This window comes from Falco naumanni, chromosome 7, assembly GCF_017639655.2.
Source record: "Falco naumanni isolate bFalNau1 chromosome 7, bFalNau1.pat, whole genome shotgun sequence".
Taxonomy (NCBI): Eukaryota; Metazoa; Chordata; class Aves; order Falconiformes; family Falconidae; genus Falco; species Falco naumanni.
In genome coordinates this window covers 23,953,569-23,974,798 of record NC_054060.1, presented here as the reverse complement: position 1 = coordinate 23,974,798, position 21,230 = coordinate 23,953,569, and the positions used below count along the sequence as shown (strand labels likewise).

Below are 21,230 nucleotides of genomic sequence, written 5' to 3'. Positions count from 1 at the left end.
AGATCTTGAAGCTATTATGTATTAGCTGCAAATCATTCATTCAGTCCCCCTGTCTTCCTGGGGATGGCTGTGGGTCAGGCAATGAATTACCTTGGTAAGGCTTGTTAAGTAGATTTGCTAATACAGAATAAGTTTATTAAAAAAAATGATCCTGGCACTTGGAGTGGAAGCTGCATTTGCGATGACTCTTTGTTCTCCTAAGCACTGATTTCTCAGTCTGACATTACAGGTGGATTTGGAAGGGAGATGACGTTTAGAGATAAGATAATTCCCATCACCACCACCACCAGATAGACCCAGCCAGTACAATGAGCAGTCCATGTCGCATCATGGCAGTACCGCTCTGTAACTACAGCCTAGATGCCTTCCCAACTGTTTTCAGGGCTGCACCTAGCTTTGGTCACTGAGAACCTACCACACAAGTTAAATTTAATTGGTTAGTTTTAATAATAGTTTTTTAGAGGTGTGGTATGGCTTTTTTCCTAGAAGCAGAGCTCTGCTAGGAAAAGCTCCCCTCCTCCATCTCTGCTTCCGTAACTAAGCACATGGAAGAAGCAGGCAAGATCAAAGAAACCATCTTCCTGGAGAACCTGAGGGCAGGAATTCTAAATGCAAGTGCCTCTGCAATTGGGCATGTGGACTTGCCCCTAAAACTCAAACAGGTCAAACCCAAGAATATGAATTTTCAACTAAATTATGCTTTTTTTTCCCATGGGCATAACTAAAATGGAATCTTCTGACAGAAAGCCATTTTGACAATTTGTCTGATACGTTATCCCTAATATATATACACTAATATGTACTCCCTAATACTGCCTACAGCAGGAAACAACAAGATTACACGGTAAAAATACCACCTTGTGGGAGAAATAAGCTCCAGGTAGTGCCAACGCTTACATATGGTTGAATATAACTGCTCCAAGCATATTTCAACTTCTGTATCCATCAGGCTGGCAAATTATTGCATATATATTCATCTGATACAAATAAAGTGGGCTCTTTGAAGGTTTTTTTTTTTCCCTCCTCTGAAGGAAAAAAAAAAAAAGGTTGCTTTAATTACAATCTACTAGCTGAAAGCCTTTTTTGGAGCAATTGCATCTATTCTGTTCCATTAGCCAACATATGAAGCTGGATTTGGAAAAAACTTGATACATGGCTGGAGAAGAAAGTAAATGAGAATGGTGTAACAAAACCCTCTGCCTAGAAACAATCAAGCAACCAAGAGTACTGTGAGGGAGTCTGTGGAGAATGCATACCCTTATTTATGTATTTCATTCTTTTCCAGATGATTGCAGTACATATGAAAGCAAAGGACTGACAGCAATAGCTACTGCTCTCAGAAGAGGTCAGGAACCATGGTGAGCACATTAGATAGAGAAGGCAGGTATCTCTGTAAGCTCTAGTGATAACCCTCCATCCTAAAGATATGGTCTTCCCTTTAGTTCCAAAGCATCCACTCCAGATGCCTAACACGCATGTGACAGATGTATTTGCTCTCTCCCAAGTTCATCAAGAACTCTCTGTATTGTAAACAGCTACCCAAATAACCTCAGCTTCTCAAGGCAAAACTGTATTATCAGTTCCACCTGCACCTCCACCACTGCAGTCAACACATTCAGGGGTGCACAGGAGATCAAAATTCTGATTAAGTCCTAGATTATTAGAGCTTGCATATGACAAAGGCTGGGTCTTCAAAGTGTTCTGAAAGAAACTAACTGCCGGGTACAGACATTATTAAACAACAACATACTGTTTTTGCAAAATCTTTCCATCAGAGAGTTCATTCAGACAGATGGAAAGGTGTGCTTTGTGTAAGGCTCTGTTCTAGAAGCTCAGAGATGAAAAACAAAATGGAAATCCAACCAGTGAATATTCATAAGATGGAAACTTCACAAGACTATTTTATATTTAGAAGCCTTTGCTTTAGAACATACCTCCCAAACCCAGACATTTAAACTAATGAACCATCCAGACTGACACTAGCTCTGAACCTGCTCATCACAGAAGCTCAAACATCTCTTGGGAGATGTGGAGCTGACACAAACCTTTCCCTCACACACAGCAACTGAACCAGCTCAAGATCTACCACTGAAGACCAAATCTGATCTGTTTTATCCTGTTCTCTCCTCTTCTCCGAACTTCAGACCCAGTTAATAAAACAAGATTTATCACTTGTGACTTCCCCCTTGTGTGGAAAAGTGGGAAAAGGACATTTTGACTGACTAGTTTTATTCTGTACACAGCTTCATCCTCCCAGCATGAGGATGAGCTTCTAATCACAATGCAAGTTTCCTGACAATGCCACTCTCTCCTTAGCTGAAACTACTCGGTATTCATCCCTCCTCAGTTAAAGCCCTTGTAGCAGCCTGTCATTTGCTCTGAATCTCCAAAAAAAGCTGTGGAAAACATACTTCAACCTGATCTGAGTGAGGAGCAAGACTGAATTTCAGAAGACTTGAGTAGTCCAGTGAAGAGAAGATCTAGATTGTGGACTGTGGTGAATTTAGGATCTTAAGAAACAATTTTTTTGTAATGATACCATATACTATGCAGTCTCCATGTTAATGAACTCAGACAGGGCTCATTAGCACGCTAAAAATCAGTTTCTAAGCTGATACAATTAAATTACATAAGACTGTATGGAAACTGATTTAATATTGGATCATTTTATTAATACATCCATACCAAAATTAAGTATTTTAACATAAATATATGTCCAGGTAGACTACACCTTTAGACTTAAAGATGGTTAGAAACCACACTTTCAATTATATTGACAATTTCTGGCTAGGTGAACAATCCCAGACCGAAGGTTATTTCTGGCTCCCACAGCCATGTCATGTCATTCATTCTTTTTTATGCACTATACCTTCCTGATGCATCTTCTGACTACAGTGCCATGCAAACAAAAAAACCTGATTGTTTTCAGAAGACTACTCAAGACCTTTGCCACCACCTTGCATATTTACCACTTCTGCTTGTGTTCTTAAAGGCCAGAGCCTGAGAAAGAATAATGAAGATAAGAATTAACTGCAATATTTGTACTATTTTAGGCAGAACATCTCAGAAAAAGAGGATATCACAACTCTACCTTAATAAAAAAGCCAACAAGAAATTACTATTTCCAATCCCTAATCCTCTTAACCATATCCAAAACTGTCACTGGAGGCAAATTATTTAATAGAACAATGCCTACAGATTCCTATTGAGATCACAGTAATATTTCCTGGACACAGCTGACACATAGGCTAAGACACAGCCCCTTTTTCAGGCAACTCTCAGTCTAAATGGATGATGCTTACTCTTTTCATTTGCACAATGAAGAACTGAAGCAGAGAAAAACAAATGACCTGCTCAAGAGTTTGGTCTACATCTGTTCTTTTATCAACCTCATCACTGATGTGGTCCTTTCACTAGGATGTTGACCAGACCACAAGACTGAAATAGTATCTGTCACACAGAGAAAGTCTATCTTGGAGCCTGGAAACTGAATCTAGATTATCCAGACCCAGGCTCAGTCCTCCCACTTCATCCTGAGGACACCTTCCTCCCAACAGATATCCTGATGTGAAAAAGCACTGGGCTCTGGATAGGGAAATAGTGGATTCAGGAAACTTACTACTAGAGAGCTTCAGAACTGAATTGAAATTTTCCATCATTAAAAAAAATAGCAGCAGTGATAGAAAACAACAGAAGTGTTCCTTTAAGTGACAGGACTGACATTTTTGTGATCTGAAATGCTCTCATTGCTAGGATTTTAAAGTTCTGGTGTTTTATACTCAAATTGGAACCCAGCTAGTAAGTATCAATAATATGCGACAATCAGCAGAGAAACAATGATAATATGTGAAAAAGCATTGATATTTTAGCTAGAGAAATGTATGCTTCTTTTCAGTCCTGTAATGCATTGTAGGAGTTGCTCTTTGATTCTTCTTCAAAGAAGCACTATGCAGATTTGTCTGTGAAGCTGTATTGCAGAATTGGAGATACTGGATGAATCTAGGAAAAGCTGCAGAGACTGTTTCAGCTTCCCTACAGATTGATAATCCATAACCACATGTATAATTGCTGAAGACTGCAGATGAAATCCTGGCTCCAGCAAATTCAGTGACTAAATTTTCATTAATTTCAAGGGGGCCAAAACTTTCCTCTGAAGCTTTGGCTCTACCAAACATTTGATCTAGTTGTTAAGTATCTACTACTAGATCAAAAATGTCAAAGCCATATGACAACTGAACTGAGACAAACCAACCCGATACTTCTTGATAATTCAGGGAATAGATGTGCTCCAGAAGAGTTCCTGATGAAGTCAGTGCTGTCTGTCCTCTATAAACAACATAAACACCACATAACGTATTCAGGCTAGTTCAACAGAAGTGACTTTGTGTGTCTCATTCATATTAAACACATACTTCCTAGTAATTTAGCAATATCCAAATGATTTTTAATGTTCACAAAACTGTTGTCTGTGCCCTTACCATGAAATTGTAAGACCACCTACGTAAGAGGACTAAACAATTCAGCTTTGTGTCCTACTGCATGGATGCTGATCTACGCCATTCTCCCTTGCAGAACAGCTACATCCGAGAAAAGTCTTTATAAAAGTTTGTCACACTGCAGTCAGTCAACTTTAACTTGATTTTTGTTGTCTTTAATTTTTCCCTCTGTCTTTGTTTCACTGGTGCTTCAGCATTAGAGGAACCCATTTTTTTAACATTACCATTGTCTTGGGCTTGCAATTCACTGTAGGTTCTGCTACACCACCACTGAACTCAACTATCAAATAACCTTATCAGTAAAAACCAACTTCAGAATCCGCCATTATTCTTATGCTTGCCTGAACTACCAAGAATATTTCGTGCATCTTTTCTTGTTGTGTGGGACTGAATCAGGACAAAACAAGATAGGAAAAACTGAGGTGGTAAGTGTTGGTAGACAATAGCCTACAGCATAGTTTATTTAAAAAATGAATGCCTAGACAACTGTCCACGAAATACCATGTAACACTGACTATTGCTGGTTGGTACCAAAGCAAAATTGCATCTCTGTAACACTCGCTTCCTAAAGAGGATCTTGGAAATCCTTCTGCAGTCACTGATGTGAAAAAAGGAAGTTTATATAACATCAAAAGATTCAGAGAGATGGAAAAAGCACCAAATTAATGACTCCATACAAGCCAAAGAGCAAACTCCAGCAGTGAAGAGTCACACAGGAGGCCAGGACTGAAGGTGAGAAGGAACAAAGATTAAGTCAGAGTTGGGATATATTAAGAAAGATGTAGAGGGGAGAGAACCCTCAAACTCAAAGCAGGACTACCAGAAAAAGAGATGCAAAAAGTGTGATGAGAAAAATACATAGAATAAGGCAAGCATGTCCAGGCGTTGTTGCCAAGCTCAGCAGCTATGTAACAGAGTATACCTACACTTCATCTGGCTTCAAAGTGCTTCTTTTGCAGGCAATAAAATTACTGCACAAATCCCAGAGAATAAACTGGGTTAACACCCCATTAAATACAACAGACTTTCAATTCAAGTCAATGCCCAAATTAAGCTATCCCTGTACAAACTGGCCCATGGGTAACATACATCAGTTCTACTGACTTAGGGGAAAGGGAAGAAAAGAACCCGAGATGCTTGGCAGTGAATTCCACTAGGAGAAATTTCTACAAGGTAAGAAAGGATATGTTCTTTGAAGCATGCTTAAACAGCACAACATATTCTTCCATGAACATTCTTTCTACAGTTACATGAACATATACCCCAAGGTAGAAAGCCAGGAATTTGCTATTTTGTGTATTTTCTTTTATCAGTAACATGATCTTGCCCCTTTCACCCCCCCCACCCCTCAGTGAGGCACCCTTCATTTTATACCTTCAGTTTGTTTTGTCAGTATCTAGCTTGGAAACTGGTGCCAGAGGGAATGGCACTGTTGCTGTGTTGACTTGTTGCCCTCATTTCACAGAAGACAAGATAATTTAAAACACTTACTTCCATAGTTCTACCTTTCCTAAACACTTCAATTGCAGTAGCTGTGGGCCCCTTCCAAATTCTCTACTCCCCCACAGTGAAATTTGTTGAGGAAAAAACTTTCTCTACAGGAAAAATCTGTGTTGGAGAGGCACTCAATCAACTGTAACTGCTTGTAAGCTGAAACAGCTTAGCACAAAGGAAGAGGGCAACAGAAGGAAAGAAAACCAAGACAGGAAAACATACAGATAAGGGCAACAGCATGAAGTTAAGGAGTTGGATTTAGATTGTCATGTATTTACTGACAACTTTAAATGCAGAAAGGGGGATGACTCTCTATAGTCTGTTCCCACATCATTTCAGTGTACGGTTTCATGAAACAGTGAACAAGAATGCAACCAAGATACCTCCAGAAAGCAGTTCCTGCTCCTCCCTTCTCTCCTCTCTGATCCTCTGCTTACTTTGCATAAACCCTAGTCCTTGCCAGACCTCTACACGAGCTCAGCCAATTCACAAAATTCAGAAAACTTTCAGCAAGAAAAAAGCTGGGCGATTTCCTACTATTTTGATGAGTTAGTGAAGGCTCACAGTTTGGCTGGGATGTGCTAGGCTGGAGTAAGATCATCGTGAAGCAGCTACCACCAGGCTGTATACACTCTAGCTCCAGACAGCTGGCGATGCTGTTGCAGGCTCCCAAAATAAAAACCAGCACTGCAAAGACACAGTACTATGCGAACTATGTAACTGTACCAACAAAGCTTCCATTACATGGATTTATGTATTCACAGCTCCCACTAGTTAGGAAGCTAGAAAAGAAGTCAGCTGTGCTGATTTTACATATCACCAACACACAGAATCAGCTTTAGCCAACTAGAAACCTTTATCACAGCCATTCCTTACTGTCAGGACAACTTCAAAGACACATAAACTAAATTCATGTTTTCTTTGCTGTACAAGCATTTCCTTGTAATAAAAGAATGCTTGCTATACCACTTCCACCCTGACCAGCCCTCAAAGCATGGCAGGAAAAGGATGATGTATCTGCATGAAGCAAAGAAATAAAATAATTTTTAAAAAACCCAGAAAAAGCACAGAAATTCAAGAAATTACCATCTGCTTTGAACAAAACCAGGGAAATTGCTTACATTTCCACATGCAGAAGCACTACAGATCTGGTTCCCACTAACAAGCTTTTTCTCATTTTGAGATACCAAGATTTATCATTAGAGGGCATGGGTTCCCCCAGTAGAACATGGGTTCTTCTTATGTGGATAGACACTTCAGACACCTGGAAATGCACATTTACCACAAAACTGTGAAGTCTCAAAACCAGGGTGCAGTTGGAATTCCATTTTCACATTTCTTATTCTTTCTGCTCAAAAGCACTTCAAGAATGTATGGAATCCGCAGGTCTGAATCCAAACTTTCTAAGGCTAAAAACTCAACCATTTCTGCATTGGCAGCAGGTGATCATTTACCGCCAGAATAAACGCAAGTTGTATTCCTGTATCCTCCTATCCCTGCTGTCCTTACCCGACAAACCCCCCTAGTAGATTTTTAATAGGGTGAGGGTAGAAGGTAATTATTACTCATTTTCAGAAAATAACGGGTTGTAAACAGGATTTGCCTCTGTATATTTACATATGCCAGGGCCACTCATTACTAATGCTAGTAAGCAGAAGAAAAATGACACCCTTCTTTCCTGCAATCAGATTCGTAGCATGTGCTTGAAAGTCACAGGCCGGCATACAGCTATATTTCTTCTACATGAACAGATGCTCTCCTTCTGTAGAAGTGTTTAAGAGAACTGAAATCTTTTGAGGACAATATCAACACCCTCTATAATCTATACTTACAGACAAGGAAAACAGCATCTGTACTGCTGTTTCAGAGCATATACAACATTCATGCTATAAAAGCCACAGCCCTTTCTGGGAAAGCTGTTAGATTAATTTTCCCGAGCTTCTCACTCTCCTGACTTGGCCATGCTGCTGGCTTGCACTTCCGATAAATTTGCTGCATCTCCTCCTCCAGTCCAAGCAGTTTACCTCTCTTCCTCCAATATTAAAGAAACAAAACCAATTTGGGCAGGAATTTCAACTGTTATAGCAGAAAAGAAACTTCCTCTGAGATGAATTACAATACTAATACAGTTGTTAACATCCGTTTTGAAGGGTGAGGGGTTGAAACAGTATGTTTATAGGCCTAACCTTTCAGCTTGGGATTTCTCTGCAAGTGTCCTGGACTTAAGCAGTATTATTTTACATAAATTAGATAAGGGAATTCTCTCTTGACTAACACTGGAACAGGTTTAATAAAACTAAAACTGCCAATATGAGACAAAGAGAAATCCCATGGTACTATTATTCCAGAATGAAAACTAGATCTCTTTTTGATTCCCAGGCAGCCAGGTATTCAGTTGCTGTGGGTATCAATTCTTCTATTCAATTCAGGGAAGCCTGATATCTAGCAACAAAGAATTTGGATAGCCAGAACTCTTTATACCATGTATTTAGAATTACATTTATAAACAAAAAGATCAGATGGACTTCAATGCACAGACACACTTTTTGTGAAAAGTGAGAATGCCTTTCACTTTCCAGAGCATGAATGACCAAAGCTACAAACCTGTAAACAGTAGTATTTAACAACTGTAGGACACGAACCATTTCATCAACAAGAAAAGAGAAACCACAGGATCTTAAAGTCCTCTTATATCTCAAAATAACTTCCATCAATTCAGTAACATAGACCCATTATGATGTAATATCAACAAGATCAGATTTTTAAACCATACTGAATTAGCATAAGCACAGGGGACAGCTATGGGGCCAGGGTAAAGCAGCACCAGAACCCTGTTCCAAGGCCTGAGCAGATATGCACATAAGAAATGAATTCTAACAAATTGCTTAAATATTTATGCTTACCATATTCAAGTCAAACATACATATGTTACTAAGTCTGCAAGAATATCCTGCTTATGTTACTCATAATACCCTTTAATTACTTTTTCTAAAGCTTGTATTATATAGACAGTAGCACTTGTGACCAGCTGAAATCTTTTCCACTTACCAGCAGAAGAATCAAAGTTTTCTTTTTATTAAAGCCAGAGAGCTTCTCAACTCTTTAATCAAAACTTTCCTTTCCACATGCCACAAGCAACTTGCCTAACATTAGCAAAATGTACTGATACCTACATTTTCTTGGAGAACCTTGTATTTCCACAGTCTCTAATGTAAAACAACTTTCCTTTTAGTATTGCAAAAATAATTTGTCCCATGTTACTATTATGAACTGCTGGAGCCCCCAACAGGCCCCTTCAGAATCCCACTGTACTATTTATCATGTTAAAAAGGTAGTATGTTCTCTTCCCCTAAAACATGCAAGCTAGGGCACAAGTTTTACTACACAGAACAGTTTCTGGTATCAGTGAATTACTTATATATACTTACAGAGAAGGATGGAGGCTTGATTTCTTATGACCCAAACCTGGATATAAAGACACAGCATGAAGGCATTAAAGGAAAAAGAGCAATTCTAAACAGAACAATGTACCTAGTCAGCAACATGCAATGGCCTCAAATCCCATTAATTGGTTATCTGGATACACTGTTTTCGGTACTTTTTAAAACGCATCCCCATTCAATAAGGATTTTTAGATATTTTTTTGGAATACATGCTTCCTCAGGATTTTTGTTCTAAGATGTGCTTCATTATTTTTTCTTTCTGTTTCTGATCTACAGCACAGATGTGGCAAGTAATTTTGAGAGTTAATTTCTGTGAGTGTAAGTCTATTCAACTCAGTGGAACTATTCACCAGTAGAAAGTTGACCTCACGGTTAAGCACTTCAAGATCAGGACCTAGAACCTTGCTTAACTATTTTCACATGACTCAGTTCTCCACACAACTCACCAAGCTTCTATATTGTTTCTCTACTTCTCCATCTCAGTGCAGGTCTTTTCAAGTATTACTTAAGCACTTCATGAATTATCAGAACTGATGAAATTTCAGTACTGATTTCCCTTATTAGAAGATGCATGCAAATAAAATCCGGATAGTTTAAAATAAACATTGATTTTTAAAGCTACAGAGCTGTCTGAACACTGTGTTGTAGCTACAAACGCACAAAACCACATTAAACGTGTGTTGCCTTTGTCCTCACATGAAGGCAAAATGTAAGTCAATGTAAGTCAAAGATGGAAAATGAAAGAATAGTAGTTCATCCATCCTATCACCCTCCTGACATAACTTTGAAATAGAGATCACACAGTAGCCATAGCTCAGTGCTATCTCCCACCAGCATCACATCTCTTTTCTTTATGGTTTTCTCTAAGTTATAACTAGATGTGTTTTCACGTCTAATATCATTTGTATAGCCAGCTTTTCCTCTTGCTGCCCTCCAAAACTGTACTTGCAAATATTCTAGCTGCATTTGCTTGTCATTGCTTTGGTACCAATATTCAAAAACTTACATTGCACAGATGTCCACACACACCAATAATACACTGAAGCATCAAACCTTCATAAACTCCAATTTTTACATCTTCAGATAAACAAACCATCAGTGTCTACACATTAAATGATAAAACCCCAAACCCACAGCATGAAAGTTACAGGTTTATTAATGTAACCCATACATCAATTCCTATAAATGCTATTCCTTCTGTTACATAATGGATGTGGATACTTGCCCACACACCAAAATGGTAAAATACATACAAAATCCATAGATTTCGCAATTAGAATGGCAAAACATGAAGTTTAAGTTTAAAAACCCTCAATACTTTCAGCAATGAAGAAGAAAGAAGCAATAAAACTATTCCCAGTTCACAAGCAGAAAAATTCTATGTAGGAGTAGAGGACAGACGAGTATATTCCTGACTCAAGGATAGAGCTGAACTGAAGCAAAAAGATTAAAAAAGACCTGATTCCAGATTCCAAATACATTATCAACAGGAACGTGCCTGAGGAAAGAGGAAGTGACGTCTTCCTCTAAAAAGAGTCCAAAGCCCTCAAATCCCCCTAATTTCCCTTAAATGATTATTAATCATTGGTACAACTGACCATCAGCAGACTAAACAGGGGTAAAACAGGAAAAAACAGTGGAAATATTACACTATACTACATTGTCTTAAGCTGAGCATGATTGACTACCATCTGCTCCTTGTACAATGTACAGCACCACAGGTTGGAAAAGAACTAGATCTTTGTCTTGTAATGAACTCATTGCTGCTTTTGCTTATTTTTTTCCTCCAAGTGTACACCTGTTCTAATATTACCTTCTCCAGCTCTGCACTAGCCAGTGTCACATGGCAGCTATTGTCCTATAAATTTCCCTATGTTCCTTGTATTTTTTAATATCTTCATAATTTCATAATTTGTGTTTTAAAAAAAAATCTCCAAAGCATTGTAAATCTAAACATGCAGTCTGTTCCAGATAGCAGAGAGTATCTGAACCAAGCCTGTTGGCATACAGAAAGAGCAGGCATTAATTTGGCAATCCAAGTAACGATGTGACCACAAAGGTAACAAAGACATGGCTGCTTACAGCACTGTGACCTCAGAAAGAGCACCAGTGCAGCCAGAAGTCATCCAAACTCCTCCACGGAGGATTTATACCCAAAGTACAAATTTCATGAGGCTACAGTTTGGCTCCATACTCAGCACGCATAAGAAAAGATACATAATAAAAATCTAGTGGGGGTAAAGGAAACTAAAGGGGGGAGGGATAGGTATGATACAGAAGGTTCTTATAGGAAGAGCAAATAAATGTGGCAGTGGGAGATTAGGGAAGACAAAGAAAGGCAAGGACGTCAAAAAAGGGCTGAGGGAGAGACTCATGACATTTTTATAGTTGAGTTGTGAAACAAAGATGACGGGAAGTGCACTGATAACAATTAGCTATAACCAAAGATCTCTGAAGTTTGAAGTTTTCATCACTATAAATAATAACTACTTCCTTTAGCTTATTCAGAAGGAGATAAACTTAGGATGGACAGGGGGAAGGGGCACATTATTTCCTTTCAAAGGTTAGTGTGGAGTTGCCAAAATCTCTCAGTCAGGACAGCAGTGTTAGTAATAGTTCTTTCATGAAAATGCACTTAAAATTGAATCAAAATTAATTCAATGTGGAATCATTTTAATGAAGCAAGTGTCAAACAAGCACATCAAATTCTTAAAAACAAAGGAACTTCAAAGTTTAATTACGAAAACATTGTACAGAAAACTTGGCATCTCAACAATTCCAAACACATCAATCCAGCACATGGCTTCTGTTTTCATATATTTCTCAACACTTCTTTAAGCAACAAAAGTATTCTATCTCGCTCTTCTTCTTGACACCCACATATTTTTTACTTTTTTTAATTTTATTCAACCAACACTGAAAAATGTAAACTGAAGTGACACTCTGAAAACAATGGAAAGACAAAAAACATTTTTACAGGGTTAATCAATGTAAATAAGAAACTTCTTACTGAGGCAAAACATTATCTGTCACATCATTAGCGGGCAAGAACTTAGTCTTCCCCCAGATGCTTTAAGACAGGTATACCACCTCCCTGCCTCCCTTGTTGGAAAAAGCAAAAGATTTGTCAGCTCTCAGCTAATAATATCACATTAAATTTCTTATCCCATAACACTGGCATGCTGCTCAACAGACTGATGTATTAGCAGTATGTCACAAACTGATAGCTCCACTGAATTTATGTAAGCAGGGGCAGCCTGCAGCCAGCCCCATACCTTATCTACATTATGTGTACGTCACAGCCTGGAACTGCATCCTTCCATTATATCACACAGCAATTTCTGGAGTCTTCATGGGATACAACTCCAGGGATTAGGTAAGATGCCAGAGACTAACTCTAGACTTCTATAAATCAACTTTTGGCTATGCAGTGCATTTTGGCCACTTCAATATAACTCAAATATCACTAGTTCTAAAAGACAAGATACACACAGGTGATGAAGTTATCGCTGCTTCTTCTGGAGACATTATTAACCTTTAGGAATCCTCCCCCCTCAGCCCCAAGTAACTGTTATAGAATGTACTAAAAAAGTTCATGCCAACATCAGCTGGTCTCATCCATGATAAAGAAAACGAAGGTCAATGCAGCAAACTGAGATTCCTTTTTGTGAAGTCTTGAAAATGAGACCGAAGACAAGAGAAAGGAGTTTCCTCCCTGAAGGAAGACTTGCATTTACATGGAAATCCTTGCTGCTCTGCTACAGCAATAACCCCATGACTAAGTGGAGACCTGACATACAACATGTTGACCTGGAGATGGCTTCAGGCAAGAACAAAGTCCATGTGTATAGCGTGGGAAAAGAAGAAACTGCTTTTTAGTCTTCAAATACTTGTGTCACAGATACATTAAAGTGATGCTGACTGCAATGCACTCCAGTAACGAAAGCAATCTCCAATTCTTAACAGGGAAATTGTAAAGATTTCTTACAGAGGAGCAAGGAGATTGTCATGTGGAAGAGCATTTCAACCACTACCATAAAGCACAGAGATGTCCAACAAGTGCTCAACCAAAGTCTGAATTAACAGTTTGACAGGAACCAAAGGGCAGCAAATGATTTGCATAAGTTAGTGCAGTCAGTAGATGCCTTCACCTTTGATAGGAGGTGCAGCGTAGCTCAGCAAGATCAAAATCTAGCATGCAAATTCCTACCTGATTAAGTGAAAGGCCATTTAGGTCACACTGGAACATAATACGCTGAATGCTATAGGCTCCACAAGCTGTACTTTAACTGTATAAAAGGTAAAAGCACTTACAGGCTGTAACGTAGAATTCTGTGGACTGCTATGTGGACCTAACTGCTAATAACTTTCTCTGCTCTAATAATAATTCATGCAAAAATACATGTGCTGCTTCCAGGCATATTGGTTCCCAGCACTGTGATTTCAGGAGGGCAGGCAAAAAAATGCAATCCCCCTGCCCGCTTCTGTTTTTATAGAGTAATGTTCTCACCATGAGATCATTCTCTTAAAAACAAGGCAGTACCATTAAATGAGACTGAGCAACGTATCAGATGAAGGGGAAGCTCTGTGGTTTAAAAATGGAGATTCCTATTTTCCCTGCTGAGAATGACTAACATTTCTCTTTCTTTCTTTCTTACCATTAACTGTGTTCTAGTAAAATGCTCCACCAAACATTTTCAAGAGATAACAGGAGCCCTTCACAGAAGAGCAGGACACTATGTGCAAGAGAGGTGCTTGAAGAGACAGAGGAGAGAAGTCTGTCTCATAGCAGAATCAAGTCACAAAGCATCAACCACAGCCAGTCTCTAGCAGGGAGCAAACTCACATTGCTGAAGTTGCAGGCTAACAAAAAAAACCAGGATTCTGCTTAAGAAAAGCTTATATAAACATAGCAGGGACGATAGGACAAGACAGTGCACCAACGAAGACTGCCTATTATAGCAGAGAACACAAGCACTGCTGTCCAGTACTGGAAGTATCAGATAACAAGATCAAAAGAAGAAAACTAAAGCAGAGGAAGGTAATCCCGCAAGATAAACATGAAAGCAAAATAAAAACCACTAGAAGACGTTAGGCAATATAACAGATCAAAATTATTACTACAACACACAGGCTGACCATTCATTTCACAAACTGCGAGATTTCATCTCCATAGTCAGCCAGTCCACAGAACATATGCACCCTCACACTCCGCAAAATTAATAAGAAACTGAAGATTGCACAAAAGTTGCATGCTCTTAAATGTTTACACAGAGGACAGTTCCAAATGTTTAGTGGGTGGTATCTGTGGCTTCTTAAGACCTTTTAATGCATCGATCTGTTTGTCTCACTGACAAACCACAAAGGCAGGGACCAGGACAAACCTGTGATTCTGCCTCCCACCCCTAGTCTTTCCCTCATGGCTTCTTATTCCACACTGGCCAAAAAAATTTTGTAAAGCATCCCTGGGTCACAAGACCTGCAGATGAAACAGAAAAATAAGTGTTAATCCTGGAAGACTGTAATCGTCTAAATCGGCACCGCAACATTATTTTTTGGACGATTTATCTGAAAACATAATATTAGTAACTATAGCAAAGAAGCCTACAGAGACAGAACTGTAACTGAATTCCTGTTTTCATCCAAAGAACAGAGTGCTAAATAACAAAACCCTTCCTCTTCTCCCCCACATACTGCTTGCACAAAGAAGTTCTTTACCATGCAGTAAAAAAACACCAAAACACAAAACCCAGTAGAGTCAAATAGTCACTAAATACAATGTACTAAGCCACTAAAAAAACCCCTCAGTTCTATGAAATAGTGGCTTTCAAGAGCATCATAATAAATAGATTTTTCAATGAAATTATTTGTAATGTGGCTCAACCTCAAACAGACCATTTGTTTGATAAGAGATAACATTTAGGAGAATTAATATACTTCATACACATGTTAAAAAAGGGATAATTATGACAACAGTTCGCTGGTACAGTTTATCAGATGTCAGCTGAACCTTTTTATGCAAAGCTTCCCTCTTTTCTAGGGAAGCTCTACGTTTTTCAAGGCTTGCATCCAATAAAGTCCCACTTTATCCCTTCTAAGATTTTTCCACAAAATATAATCACTACCAAGTGAATGTCAGTGTAATTAACAGCCCTATGAAATACCTGATTATATCTAGTTACATACATGTCTTTATATAATGAAACTAGGTGATTATTAATCACATTTTTAATTGTTTCACACTGTTTTGCTCCTGGAACGAGGGAAGATATTGGTGGGAGGGGAAAGAAGGGAATGAAGTCCTATTTTTCCACTATAAAAAAGAAGGAAGAATTCTAAAGGAAGAATTATTTTTTCCAAACCAATGACAGCTGAATCTAGTTTACCCAAGAAAAAGTTACCTGCATTTTTAGGAACATATAAATTGTTCATCACTTAGGAAATATGAATCCACCTGACATGAGAACTGAAGTCTAGATTTTAGCAGCCTTGATATAATGATTTTTCTGGCAAGGTCCTTAAAGGACAAATATCTGTTTCAGGGCCTTGCATATCCTTCTAATAAGTGATTGATGAGAAACTCTTTTCCTTCTTATGCATTCTGTGAAACTTCCATCCCCCAATTCTCTTTCCGAGCCTGAATGCCAACTGAAAACAGTACACAAAAATGAGGACGTTGATGAGCTACTGAAAAATCTGAGACCTGGATATACAAGCTGTTCCCTTCATAAACAGCAGCAGTAAAGGCACTTCTTTATTCTGCTCGGAGCTCACTAATCTCTTAGAACTATAGTCTGTTCCATCTGGCTACCCTCTAGAAGGACAATGATCTTTTAGCTTAAGCCACACTTTAATGGGGAACATGTAATTAACTGTTCTACACAGTATCACGAAAGGTCAGAATCAGAAAGGGTAAAAAGCCCTGTCTTCATATTTGCAGACAGCAACAATCATAGCTTTACTTGCATTTCTAAACACTGTTCAAGACATATACATGATCTCTACATAATCAATGCCTAAAGAATGGAGGTATGTACACAGTACATCTTTGTTGATTTTTCTACTCAATTCCCCCATTACAGTTTTCTAAGCTGTTGAACAGAAGCAAAACCACAGAATCATTAGCTCAGTAATAATTTACGCATAAGCCATATGATCATTAGACTCTCAGCAAATGCTATATATAGTCTGAACCACACATCAGTACTTCATTTACATGTAAACCTTTGTAACCAGAGCAGTTTTGCTACAGGTGCTACAGAGCAAGTAGCTGTAAGGTATTTTCAGTTTAACAGAGTTGAGTTCACCTGTAACCTCCTGAGACAAAAAAAAAATCTCTGTGACCATTGGAATCTATAATTGATGCAGATTTTTCAGATTTACTTTACTCAGGAAAAAAGGAGCCTTCTTCTAAATTAGTCACTCTGTATGTAAGGGTTTTGGTTTGTTTCTTGTTTGGTTGGGTTTTTTACACTATTCCATCAGTATTTTCATTCAACTTGCACACACACAATGAATAATAATAGGACAAACAGCCAATTATGTCTTTATACAAGAGATCTTGGGGCTAAAGTGAATTTCAGAATCCTTTAATGTTGTTGGATATTTTTAAGCCCCTTTGACCTTCATTAAGTCAAACTGCTCCTGTGGCTTTGAAGAATAAAACTTTTTGATTGTACAATACAATGATCAGCACAAGAATCAGTCAGAACAAGTGCCAGAGGTACAAAGTAGACACCAAACAAAAGCAGCCTAAGAGCAAACACTTACCCAGTCACTAGCGTTCAAGTCTGTTTACTACATCTCGGACTGTGGCTATGAGGTTCTCATTCTCCTGTGGGTTAGCCATAATAATACTGTGCAGCCTATTCATGTAGGAATCAATAGTTTCCATCGTGGGTGTTTCCCCGCTACCTATAGTTAATGTAGTAAAATGAGCACAGAATATTTAGATTACAGCAGCAATTACAAAAAGTTAAGACTATGCTAAAGGCAATTTGTGCGTACATGCAAACTGCTATAGGAGGTGATTTTGCCATGCACCACCTCTTGTGACAGATTCTGTAAAGTGATGTCCTCCTAACTCCACAAAGTGAGTAGTTCCAAGGATATCAGGACTAATGAAGCATGGTTCTCTTTGATTTGGGTCTCAGTTGATTGTAACAACTGGGACTGCAGTCATAGTATCTCAGTGGATTCCCTGGCATGACAATACAGATGCAGACTTTCTTTAAATCAAGGAGCTTGCAAGTTCTGTCTTTTCTATTTAGTAACATTTCCACAGAACAAGTGAAGGAGAGCAAGGACTGAACATGTGTCTCACTTTATTAGGAAAAGTAAGAGTAGAAAGAAAAAAAAAAGCCATGTTGAAATAAAGCACTGACACTAAACCTTCCTCTGCATGCATTTTAAGATTTCATTATCAAATACAAAAAAGCTCAGAAACAGCCAAGACCACAGAACTACAACAGTAGGACATGCCTTGTAAATACACAACATTTATATAAACATAAGATGATAAACTTAACATATCAGACATCCATAAGGGGAAAAAAAAAAGTCTCACCTGGTAGCGGGACTCCAGCAAAGCTGGTTGTGAGTGCTTGGCGTAAAGTCTCTAGATGCTGTTGCAGCACCGTGTTACGGCTCCGCTCTTGTATTACATCAACCTCCAATTTCTCCACTGCAGTCCGCATACTCTCAACATGTTTCTGCAGAGCAGCATTCCTCTCCTCAAACTCCATGTTGGATTTACGCAGCTGCCGCAGCTCAGCTTCACGTGCTGTGAATATCAACCCATCCCCATGTAGTCAAAAAACTATAAAAACCCATATCTATGATTGGTAGGCAATAAATCAGAATTTTCTAGAGTGCTCAACTGATTATTACAAATGGTGCATTTTTGGTTTATAGATGAAAATGCATCATGTCGTGGAGTGCCAATAGTAGTACTTAAATAGACTTGGGGGGCAGGGGGAGAGTAAAGAGAGAGAGAAATTAGAAGATATTCAAAGCATCAGAATGGAAGTGAATAGCAGAATTGATTAAGAAGGAATACTGCAAGACTGACTTCAAATGCATTCAGTATGACCTAGCTTAGCAGCAGTGGTAAGAGGCCTACAGAGAAGACACCCATTACAAAAATACATTTCTATTCATCATCAGGAAAAGTATCCGAGTCTGAAGTCTGTTCAGTCAAGAAAGTGTACAGGAAATCTGGCAAAAAAATCCTAAACTCTTGGGACATGCAGCTACAAAACCCAAACAGAGTAACAGAAAATCTATCAGTGTAATCTTCCAAATATCCAGAGGGAAAAAAATAAAATACTGTTATAAGTAGCCTCAATCATCATCATGGTACATCTTAGGTATTTCTTAATCCTACAGAACAGCAGATCCAACTTGGAATGGCTAGAATAACAGCAAGCGGAGTTTAACATTAGAAATATTCTCCAAAAAGAACAGTTTTGGAAGACAAAGCCAAGAAAAACTGCTGTTGCAGCCACTGTGTTCATACAGAGGTAAGGTAATAACAGAAACACTAATCAACTCTATCCAAGATATTACTTGAGCTGCGATGGGACAGTACAAGGACTCTTCAGCTGGGCAGCATGTAGCAAAAACTTTGGAAAAGCAAAGAAGGGGCCCTCTAAAGTTTAATTTACCTTTACTATGATTCAGGAACTCTTCCGTGAAGATTGGAATATCAAAAACAGATCTCTCCTTTGTATCTGCTTCTTTCTACAAAAGAGAGTAATATATAGCTAAATACTGCTTGTTTTCAGGAATTCATGAAATTGTTTTGATCAAGAAAATGGAAAGAGAAGGGAGACCAAAAACTGAGACAGATGAAGAGCTGAGCAGACGGAAGACAATTCCAGCTACTACCAAGAAAGGCCAAAGGGTAGGTCTTAGCTTTTTAATATATAGGTTTAATAAAGGTCAAATACCATTATAAAGAAATACCATATAATGTACTAAAATACACACTTTCACCCTAATGACATTACACATCAGGATAATTTGGTTTTAAAACTATCAGAATTCATCTATATTTTCCACTGGAAAGCATTCCACCATCAGCCAACTGACACATCCTGAAATAGTCTATACAGGAATATCAACAGGAGATAAAGCGAGCAAAATGCACCGGAAGTTTCCTGATTTTTTGTCTCACGCTTCCAAAGCAAAAGAGAAAACAGCCAGGAAAATCAACAGCTAAAGGAAAAATAAGCAACTCTTCCACAGTGCACCAATTCCACATGTCTGTTTCCCAACTGGAAGAGATGTGCATTTTGACTATGAAAGAGATGGGAGCTGCACAGTGGTTCAAGCAAGCCACACCCTTTTTAAATGATGTTGATGGATGCTGCCACTATTGAGAAGGAAGTCTATAAACACGATTTGCAAGAGTCTACAGAGAAAATCTGCTTACAGAGTACGTAGTATCTTGGAAGGCTAAAGGTGAATATGTATAGGTATATTTTGCTCTTAGAAAGCAGTCGTTCACTGTGGCTATGGCAATAGCCAATGTATGGTTTCTGACTATAGTAGGCTTTTTTTTTTTTTTTTTTTTTTTTTAAAAAAAACCCAACTTTTAAATCAGGAAATGCTCTATAACTTAGTCCAAAAGCATAAAAACCTTTATTTGACTCAGGGAAAAAGCCTACCACAATATACCTTAATCACCATTTCTGCATGTCAAAAATCAACAGAAATTAATGCTTGCTTTAAAATCCGCATCGGTATTGACAAAGCCAATGCAAATTTGGTTTGATAAACTGCAGCAACTACAATCAACCTGTTACTTAATACAGAAAACAAAGTAAAGCATAAGAGAATGCCTGTGGAGAACAAAAGCTTTTCAAACCTCTCAAATGCCATAGTTGATAACACATCACAAACTGATCCTCCAAAATTATGCAGTGTCAAACATCATTTGGTGCCCAGAAGAAAACGTAGATGCTTAACAGCTGCTAAGGAAATTCTGGCACCCAGAATACCACATTTGTGTCTTGCCACAAAGGGCACTTTGGGTGATCTGGCAGTCACTTGGCAGTCAACCAAGACAAGACCAGATGGAACTTCAGTACCTTGTCTCTACCTGAGGAGACTGTCAATTGATTGGGGTTTTTTTAAGTAAAAGAGAAGCTGAATTTTATTGTCTGGTATAATTACAGCTAGGAAACTCTGTATGTGCTGTGAGAATTTACAAGCTCACTTGGCTTTAATCAGCTGAAGATATGCTAGAAACAGGTGGGACTAGAGGGACAGGAAACAAACTTTCCCAGCTCTGTGAGATATAGTAGGGTGTTGCTAGAGGATCATGACCACACATTCTTCACTGAAGTTTTGATACTTGATAGGGAAAAAGTCTCAAGAGTATGTATTTAGAAATGAGAAGTCATGTACAGAAGTGTGCACAACACGTTCATTTTGTCTGAACACTCCCTAGGTGGCTAGGGATTAATTTCACCCCATAATCTAGGATCTCAACATTAATGTGCACTAAGAAATGTTGGCAGTTATGAAGTTCAGTTAAAACACTAATGGGACATCCATCTTAGATATTCCAATTCACGCTTACTATTGCTACTTGCATGCAAAGAGGCACTGGCTCTAGTCATCACTGGCTCCTAGACAACAGATGGTGGAGAAGAGGGTACTGTGAAGAGGAGAGGTTATTCTGTTTACAGCCCTAGGATACAGGTTTTTCAGGTAAAACAAAAAAAATTATTAAAGCAGTTAGATTAAACTGATCAGCTTCTGAAAGGCAACCAAGAAATTCAACTAAACA

The 21,230-nt window shown here is 38.5% G+C and overlaps 1 protein-coding gene across 5 annotated transcripts in view; it reads right to left on the bottom strand.

Moving 5' to 3' along the window:
- Nucleotides 1-12,089: 12,089 nt before the first annotated feature.
- The window catches only part of HMG20A (high mobility group 20A), a 43,545-nt gene continuing 34,404 nt past the window's right edge, over nucleotides 12,090-21,230 (bottom strand). For all 5 annotated transcript variants that reach the window (XM_040600782.1, XM_040600781.1, XM_040600780.1 and 2 more), the window contains 4 exons: nucleotides 19,099-19,174; nucleotides 18,000-18,215; nucleotides 17,204-17,347; nucleotides 12,090-14,912 (listed from right to left, as the gene is read on the bottom strand). In XM_040600782.1, the coding sequence (XP_040456716.1) occupies nucleotides 17,211-17,347; nucleotides 18,000-18,215; nucleotides 19,099-19,174 (429 nt within the window). In that variant the 3' untranslated portion in view covers nucleotides 12,090-14,912; nucleotides 17,204-17,210. The remainder of the gene's footprint in view (nucleotides 14,913-17,203; nucleotides 17,348-17,999; nucleotides 18,216-19,098; nucleotides 19,175-21,230) is intronic.